Source organism: Heterodontus francisci, chromosome 7 (assembly GCF_036365525.1).
Source record: "Heterodontus francisci isolate sHetFra1 chromosome 7, sHetFra1.hap1, whole genome shotgun sequence".
NCBI classification, from domain to species: Eukaryota; Metazoa; Chordata; class Chondrichthyes; order Heterodontiformes; family Heterodontidae; genus Heterodontus; species Heterodontus francisci.
The window spans coordinates 69,582,708-69,592,721 of record NC_090377.1 but is presented as its reverse complement, the minus strand read 5'-3'; the positions used below and the strand labels follow the sequence as shown (position 1 = coordinate 69,592,721).

Here is a 10,014-nt window from a genome sequence, read left to right as displayed (position 1 = left end):
TAGGATTATAGTTTGGGGGTTTAAAATCCCAGTGGGTAAATGAAATAGGTCTTTAATTACAAAAATGGAAAAGTCCGACAGGGTTGAACTTGAAACGCATTGTGTCCCAACGCCATCGAGTCGTCCAAACATTTTCAATGGGACTTACATGTGGAGTGATCACTATATGGAAGCTCGCTTGTACTACGAATTTCGCTCTATTTTTGGACAGATAGTTATAATATTAATTATATATAATTGCGATGTTGCTGATTATAAGTGGGACATTGCGTCAGATCAGCTTTATCATTGTGTGGTTTCTAGTCGAAAGGCTCTTATTGACCATTACACTGCTTATTTTCCAGTTTGGTCAAATCGTTTTGGACTATACACGAATCACATTAGATGTAACAACGTTCTCTGCTCTCGGTCCCTGCTGTTGGTTAATTCAGAAGTGTTTTTGCATAAATAGATTCAAATTGACAATGGCCATTACTGCATTGTTGACTGACAATTGGTGTAATATATGTGGTGAGATGACACTGCCCTACTGGAACTCTTACTGTGCAAGTGCAAAATGTAGGATGTCTAGCGGTTAAGCAAAGGCAATAGAAACTATTTCAGTCAATGCCTTCAATGTGATTTTTGGTCTACATCAGAAAGGCTAAACATTCGTCGCGCTATTCCATTAAAATTTCTAGAGCTGCGCCCTTTTGAAGGGATTTCTAGTCCTGATTGTTGATTCCTTTCCATCAATACTGATTTTAATGCTGCTTGTGATATGTGAGACCTGCCTGTGCCGGCGCGAGTCATTGCTTCTCCTACCTTCCATGAGGGCACTTTAGCGCCCTGAATGCTAATAAAGTGAAATAAAGTCAAAGCCAATCGCTCGCTCTCACACACGCGCGCACGCAGACACGGGCTTCAAAAAACTAACAAAGCTGTCTTATTATTATTTTCCTTATAGAAACCTGTGATTTTGCGTCTTTACGTTGAAAAGAAAGGATTCTAAGGAAGTGATCAGCCCCATTTAAACAAGGTCTTCGCATCTGTCAGAACCGATGGCATCTTCTGCTCCTTCATCCTCTAGTGCGGGTCAAGACTCCAACTCAACAAATTTACGGCCCGGGGACAGAAGCACAAGTAAGCGATTGCTGCCTAATCTTTAGACAACACAACGAGATTACCGAAGGAGCTAACGGTTATTCTGTAGACAGAAAGTACTATGCAAAACATCAAAACCTGAACGTTTCCTAGGAAATTTTTAAATTAATAAAAGCGTACTTTAATACTAAAAGGTATTAACATCACCGTTACCTAGGTTAGAATTTATCACAATGGAATGCTTGGTGCGCCATGTTTATTGAAGAGCAGTTAATTCAATTGAATTTATTCTATTATTTTTAACACCTGGAGGCTGCAACGTTTTTCACACTGTGGAAATAAGCATACAGCTGGACGCAAAAAAAACACTCTTAAACAGTAATTTCAAGGCGGTTTAGCAATTTATGAAAATGCACTTTGCTAATTATCACAAACCCTTTTAGTGCCGAGTCTGAGTGAAAGTGTAATTATAGGAGAGTGAAAGCGAAGGCGACTGATGCAGCTAATTGTAGCTCTTATGAACTCGCTAATAGCTGCGACGGCATACAGCGAACGAAGGAGAGCTATTGAACTGGCAAGGATGAGAATGGCGCTGATAGATCTAATCAGTTTACTACATTGTCTCAACAATTTTGACATCAGGTAAAAAAAAACAAGTCGATGACATAATCGACACTGACAAAGAAAAACTTACCAGAAATAAAGACGGGCATTGCGATCATTACAGTTGTAATATCTCTGCCCTGAAGGGCTTCAGATGCTACCAGGCGTGATTATTCTTTCCATCTGCCAAGAAACGTTGGAGTAACCTAGAATTTGTTTTTTATTTTTGACAGTCCATTTTCAAACTTTAGAATTGTGGATTTGATTCTTCCCCGCCTTACTTCAATATCTTCATGTTTTATTGCACACACACACACACATATACATATATATATATGTTTATGCTTGTATATAGATAGACTATATATGTATTTAAACTACTCAGTTTGAAGTTATCAAGATATAATTCACATGTTCATACTTTTCCTCAGAAAGATTTTTGCATGGCAACCATTCCGATACACAATTTATAATTTAGCCCAATTTAATTATGCATGTTAAAATAAGATTTAAAATAGAAAGTACAATGTAAGGCGATATAATTGTATTTCACGGCGCCATTAATAGGAAAGTAAGTGGGTCAATAAATGGTCGCTCTGGTGTAGCGAATTTAAGAGTCAGTAAATGTAAAACTACACGCCTTGTATTTTTGTCCTTTCGCCTGTAATCATGTTTCTTGCTTGTCCTCGCCCTATATCATTAGCTCATGGCATGCTTTATCTCCCAGTCACTGACCTGAGGCGCATTTGTATGTCAGTGCTTTTTTCGCACAAGTGTCATGAAGAGGCTTTACCGAGCTGTCAGAGTCACAGAAATCATCAAAATAACGGAGCAGAGCAGCGAATGTGCGTTCATCTGCCATAACTACACTTAGAAAGAGACAATCACGGAGAATTAGATGCATTACTGCACCAACTTCCTCACTACCTAGGAAATCAAACAAAAATATTTTCATTTTCGAAACAAATCCGCAAATCTGAAACCTGCATCTTAATTACTTCTAAATGTAGATATATGGGATGACCTTCTATCGAAGATACATTTGCAACGTGTATAGATGGAACTGCTGAATCTTGTAATTAGTATTTTTATTTTGTTAATGCTAATTAAATATCTGTTTTAAATCAATCTTCTTATTCCAACCTACAGAAAGTTGGGCCTGATCCTTCATATATATTAACTTGCCCCAAATACCACTTGTTTAATAGATTATTTTTGATTTCGTATTTTGCCGATGTTTAAGACTTTTTATTCCCTCTTTTTTGTTGCGTGGCTACTGTGCTGGCTTTGTGATACTATTAGTGCTTATACGCCTCATAAACCCGGGCTATGGAACTGTCAGACTCGGGAGAGACTTCCAAATTGCCGTTTCATTCAGCCGTTAAGATTAAGCAAAAATATGTTCTGCTACCTAATTTAAACTATACTAATAAATGCATACTGTAGACAGACCACGTGGAGGGCATTTTTGTAATAATTGAAAAGTCTAATGCTTAGAAATATTCTTATTTCATATATTTCATTCTCGAGTGTATAATGTACACAACGATCCCTGTAATTGACTGCACAGGACTGCCCAGTCAGCGTAATGGATGTATTACTGGGTCAGATTACGAAATAAACAGCTGCATGAATCATTAATATGCGAAAAAATGAAATAATAATAGGCTAATGTATAAATATAGATGGATATTTGCAAAAACGAATTATGAGGAATATTAAAACTCGTGCAAAACAGCGCAATATTCGTTGGTTCAAGACTAGTCATGCAGATCCGAGCTAGTCAAGTACCATTTTTCAGCCAATTAATTCCTGGACTCCCATTCCGACCCCATTTCACGCCAGTTTGTTTTAAGCTCCCAATTTGCCGGAAGTGTGCCAACATTTATTAGATATTTAATCCTCGGACGAACTGATGTTTCTATTTGAAATTTCGGGAAACAAACAATTATCGAGAAAACAAAATGCTGTGAAATGCTTTCACGGCGTCAAATGTCAAAAAATCTGCCATTTGTTTCTATAATTTCTCAAAACGTGCCGATTAATTAATACAAGGAACTCAGATTGCTTATTTTGCACTTTTGGATTTTCATTCATTTTAGATTGTTGTTGTTAGATTACCTGCATAATAGTAATCATTACATTTCAGAAAGACATTTCATGCAATGTGAACCGGTTCGAGGCATTTCGGAGAACATGATGGGACACAATACAAATAAAAACCTTTCCTTTTCTTCGGTTTTAGAAGTTTTATTAGCGCGATTTATTATTTTACGTAGTCATCTAATTGGAAGCTTAACGCAGTAAGTCGTGGAATGTGCTCAAATGGTTATGCCTACAGACTTCACAAAAGAATACAATCTGGGTCTCACGGTCTTTTTATTGTCTCTATTTCAGCCTATGATACTTGGTGCGGAGTTGCTCATGGCTGTACAAGAAAACTTGGTCTGAAGATCTGCGGTATGTACTTCCACATGTTACATTAATGAGCACAGATTTTTAAAAGGTCTTTGAGTAACCGACACCCATGCTGGACAACCCTCCGTCCTACATGGGTGCACTCGGCAAATTGCCCCATTGGAAGACTGAAGATTCTCCATTGCGTTGTCTTTATCAAATAATACAAAATCGCTACTTTAGACCACAACAACCGTGTGTATCTTATGTTTCCTTTTTAATGTAAATTGCAAAACCAACTCTTGCGTCCCTGAATCCTTTAATATGTACTATAGAAGGAATTATTGATGGGAAAATATTCAATTCAGTAACTGCTAACACGAATTTTAATGTAACTTTAAATAGCCTACACGTATTATACAACGAAGCCACTGCACACAGAATAGTGTGTATCGACGAGAATTGTTTGATATCATGTCCTATTTATTGGAGAACCAGGTTGTTCACCCGCCAAATTGAGACAGAAAAGATAAAATCGTTTTGAGCAAATACCTTTTGGAAAAATATGTACTGTTTTATAGGACTAACCAATTCAATGGGTGAGAAAAACATCCATATAGCGCCGAGCACGTCCTCTGGACGCCCCAAAAGGCTTTGCAGCCATTGGATTATTAGTCCCTGTTAACGGTAAATTTAATCACTGTTAATTTTTAGACAAATGCAGCAGCGAACTTGCCCATCACAATAAGGTTAAAGACAGGTTCTCTGTTTCGGTGGTGCTGGTTGGTGTAGGTTGCAGGGAGAATTCCCTGGGCTTCTTTTAAACAGGCAGCTTGGACTCCCTTTCCTGTCTCATTCCAAAGGAAACATCTGTGACAATGTAGCACTCCCTAGGTACTGCATTTAAACGTCAGCCTGGATTATCAAGTCCCTGAAGTGTAAAAGTCATTGGTCAAATATGCTAAGTAATGCTGCAAAACTGCAGCCAATTTACGATTTGTCAAGAAGATCAAAGAACTGGACAATATCGAAGGTCATTAAAGCAGTGAAATTCTCTTAACAGGACAAAAATAATAATAAGAAAAACAGCTCCAAAATGGGAGCAAGATGAATATATTCACTAGTCATCTCACATCGATAACTTTGTGAATCAACTACTTTCCTTCATATGACTACACTTAATTGGCTTTTCCACAAAAATAATTTCCTTGCTGTACGAAAAATCTATAGTTTTAAATGAAATGTAGGTTACTACTTCACCCTAAATGACCTGAGCGATATTCCCCTCATATTTTTCTTCGTCCTGCTTGTACTTTTAAAAGATGGAAATATTTTTGCTAAAAATAAATTATGTTTTCCAGCTCAACGGGGAAACAGGAAAATTACACGTTTTATTTCCGTTCGGTGCGGTTCTCCCGTTTTTCGTGCTCTGCTGTAATGTTTTCTTCACGTCCTTTTATTCGCGCAATTCACATTCACAACAGTGTAAAAATGCATCTAATTAATCTCTTCTATTTTGAACAGATTTATAAAATAAATAGGTAGAGCATCACAAATAAACAAATTACAACGACTGTTAAAATATACATTTCACGCTTTAGATTTTTATTTATGAATTCGCGGTCTAACCGTTGTGCGGTGGAGCGCAAGGGCATGAATTAATGCTACTGAATTTCTTTTCATTAAAAAAACTCAGGTGTTTTTCCTGAATAGTTAGAACAGTCACTCTTGGGCTCCTCCTAATGGTTGGGACAAGATTAATACCTGCAACTGTAGGGAAGGTGTTGCTTTACGAACATTCGGTTGGCAGGTGGCAGGTGGCAGGTCTTCAAAAAGACCTCAAAAACTATGCAAAATAAAGTACTGGAAAACAAAATAAAACCTTACTGGAGTTTAGGGTAAGTTCGCCGAATACCATTGAGTTTGCATTCCGATCCAGAATAAATTCTACTTCCCCGAGTTAATATTTAGAATTTTTAAAATCACGTTATCTGCCAGGTAATTCCATATTACCAATTTGATGCATTCCTAAATTATTCATTTCCACAGAAAATAACAGTATGTTATAGCAATTATGATTATACCCGAGAAAGATGTTTTAGTAACCAAATTTTATCCCCAACAAGAGACACACATTTTCAACCTGAACACTACAATTGGACTAGACATTCCTATTAACGTGTGAATATTTCATCCGAGTATGCTTCGGATCTACGATAAATGCAAATTTGCGGCCACCAACTGAATATTACTTAACAATTAGAAGGAAATCAAAGTTTTATCGTTAAGAACCGTAACAACTGCCAAATTCTCAAGATATCGGGTCTTCATTGCCGATATGTGAACCCTGAGAACGTCTCCCTAACTGTGCTAAAATAAAACAGACTTTAGCCCCTCTCCATTCCTCCCTCTTAATTTGCCCCTGGAGCCTGCATCATTTCACCATCCTGATCACTTTCTTCCAGTCCTCTGCCTGTGATTCTCTGGAGCTAGCTGTTCTGTGTTCTTCATCTGGTTCTGAGATTGAACTGTTGCTCTTCACTTTACTCCTGAACTAAAGCAAGATCCCGGCTAAACCTTGTCCCTCAGCTCAAAATAAACGTCTGTGCTTTGGACTGCAACTCAATACAAGCACAGTCCAAATACACAGGTGTGATCTCCATTGGCTATCTATCCTTCCACTCTGCAGAACAGTTGTATACGAACATACCTACATACGAACATCGGAATTAGGAACAGGGGTAGGCCATTCGACCCCTTGAGCCTTCGCCGCCATTCAATAAGTTCATGGCTGAACTGATTATTCCACATTTCCACCTACCCCCGATAACCTTTCACCCCCTTGCTTATCAAAAATCTATCTACCTCTGGTTTCAAAATATTCCAAGACTCTGCTTCCACTGCCTTTTGAAGAAGAGAATTCCAAAGACTCACGACCCTCTGAGAGAGAAAAAATTCTCCTCATCTCTGTTTTAAATGGGCGACCCCTTATTTTTAAACAGCGACCCCAAGTTCGAGATTCTCCCACAAGGGGAAACATCCTTTCCACATCCACCCTGTCAAGACCCCTCAGGATCTTATATGTTTCAATCAAGTCACCTCTTACTCTTCTAAATTCCAGTGGATACAAGCCTAGCCTGTCCAATCTTTCCTCATAAGACAGCCCACCCATTCCAGGTATTAGTCTAGTAAACCTTCTCTGTACTGCCTCCAACACATTTGCATCCTACCTTAAATAAGGAAACCAGTACTGTACATAATACTGCAGATGTGGCCTCACCAATGCCCTGTATAGCTGAAGCATAACCTCCCTACTTTTGTATTCAATTACCTTTGCAATAAACAATAACGTTCTATTAGCTGTCCTAATTACTTGCTGTACCTGTATACTAACCTTTTGCGATTCATGCACTAGGACACCCAGATCCCTCGGCATCTCAGAGCTCTGCAATCTCTCACCATTTAGATAATATGTTTCTTTTTTATTCTTCCTGCCAAAGTGGACAATTTCACACTTTCCCACATTATACTCCATTTGCCAGGTCTTTGCTCACTCACTTAACCTATCTATATCCCTTTTTTTAAAAAAGGGACATGCCCCCTTATGTCCTCTTCACCAGTTACTTTCCTACCTATTTTTGTGTCACCAGCAAATTTATCTACCATTCCTTCGGTCCCTTCTTCTAAGTCATTTATATAAAATGTAAAAAGTTGAGGCCCCAGCAGAGATCCCTGTGGCATACCACTCGTTACATCTTGCCAACCAGAAAATGACCCATTTATGCTTAATCTCTGTTTCCTGTTAGCTAACCAACCTTCTATCCATGCCAATATATCTTGAGCTTCACTATTTAGGACTGCTCCTGGCCTTAAGAAATGTTTGCGTCACAATCGACTTGCAAAAAAGAATTAATCCTTCAAGATACCTTCATTACAAAAACTAACGTTTTGTAGTGTTAAGCGCTTTCGCCTGATGAGGTGTGAAAAATAAATACTGTTACATTCCGCTATTTGCCATCCTTTTTCTTGACGCTCCATTTCAATGGCGCCAGACTTCCCCACAAATACAGGATTGCTTTGCTGTGTAATGATGTAAATTTTGCAGCTGAGAATGGAAGATTTTACTCCTAAGCAAAATTAATTCGGCCACAAATCTGGTTCCTGACACTACAGAATAATTGCAGTGCGAGTCCGGTCCTGGGAGTTAAGGGCTGTCTCGGGAACTGTGTGTCCACAGACTGCGCCATCTGGCGGCAAGATGCGTCGTGACGTTAATAGGCTGGAACTAATCAGATCATAACACAAACCTTCACCATCACCACAGTTTGCATTCTAAGTCTTGAATAGGCATATAACCAGATTACTCAAGAGTTATTTTATACAAGCGTTTTTGGTGATTTCATATAGCTCTGCTGATGAAAAGCAGATGTTTGCTATTTCGTTGCCCGCAGCTGCGATGCCGGTTCGGAAAACAAGTTTTAATATTCTCCAACATTAAGTTGCAGAGGCGGGTTGCTGGTTTTATAATTTACATCCGAAAATCAAGTGCCGTACAAAAGGAATTTCATAAACAGACCTGAAGTTTTATAAGATGCTCTCATTATGCTGTTTAATGGCGAACACACTTTTCATAAAATGCCTAATTATAGAATATTCCATTCACTGAGTTAATCACTCTACCACAGCAGGAATAATTGTTTTGGGGACGGAATTGATCAAATATACTATCGTTATGAACAAAAAAAAACCTTATTTTTTGGTATCGTGGATTTGCAGTCTCTCATTTCTTGGAATTCATCAGCCTTATCTGACCAAACACCGCTTTCCTCCAGGGAACAGAATAATGGAAAACTTATTAAAAGCCTATTCGTCACCTCGCTGTTTCCTGAGATAGCACCGCCAGCGAGCACAATCTCGCCAAATCGCAACATAAATGCAGTCTAGCCTGGATACATTATGAAGAGCGGTTTTGGTTCTTCTCGGGTTAGTTACATCGGACTGGGTTAATATTTCTCAACAGCATGGGCTTGGCACCTTTAAGGCAGCTAAGTTGTCTGGCTGTTTTTTAAGCAGAAAGCTGGCGAAGGGAAATTCAGATTAGAATTAATGATTGGGTCTGGGAAACATGCGGCTGAAAAGAAAGGAAATGTTGAATTATATGTGTATGCTGCAAAGACTTTACTTGCAATGATCACAATAATATCATTATTCCCCCAACGCTCATAAAAGACGAGCATTTTTGTTTGACGATAAGAAAACGATACAATTCTCCCCGCTCGTGAGCCCATTCACTCTGAAAATTTGACACAAAAAGTACATTTTCACGTTGCTGATTAAATGGGGAGCTTACTGGTCAAATGCACAATGGTTAAATGTCAAATGCATGTTAATTTTCTGGCGGATCCGCCAGTTACGAGCGCGAGGTTGAGCCAGAGCAGCACTCCGCTGTCTCAAATTGGTAGATTTCATTCCGTTTCAGCGAGTTCTGATTAGAATCGGGCCTAAGGGCTAAGATAGAACAAAAATCATAGAGCTAGTCTTTCACATTTAATCCAGCATTTTCCATCGTTCTGGCAATGTTTGAAATAACCCATGTTTGAAACATTTTTGTCACAATGTTAATCGTTATCAAAGATCAGACTCCTGGTTAAAGAGCTGTTTTTTTAAAGAATCGGGCCATGACCGAAATAATATTTGTGGCTTGAACTAGTGATTGTGATGAGAAATGGTCCCTAATTGTAATGAGAATATATCGGTTATATAAGTATTAGTTGCACAGTGAACTAGTTTCGAAATGAATCTTGAGATTTGTATTAGAAGACAGTAGGTACAATACAACATGCTTTCATTCATCATTGCTCCTTTTATATTGATAGACTGAAAACTTTGGCCGGAGGCTCTTTTTGTCTCATGCACTGCTTTCTTCTGGAG

General features: G+C 38.5%; 1 protein-coding gene across 2 annotated transcripts in view; it reads left to right on the top strand.

Moving 5' to 3' along the window:
* Positions 1-1,034: 1,034 nt before the first annotated feature.
* The window catches only part of LOC137371725 (glutamate decarboxylase 1), a 66,289-nt gene continuing 57,309 nt past the window's right edge, over positions 1,035-10,014 (top strand). The window contains exons 1-2 of one of the 2 annotated variants that reach the window (XM_068034556.1): positions 1,035-1,116; positions 4,084-4,146. In XM_068034556.1, coding sequence (XP_067890657.1) covers positions 1,041-1,116; positions 4,084-4,146 — 139 coding nt within the window. In that variant the 5' untranslated portion in view covers positions 1,035-1,040. Of the gene's footprint in view, positions 1,123-4,083; positions 4,147-10,014 lie in introns of both variants that reach the window. The other variant, XM_068034555.1, reaches the window with a different exon arrangement.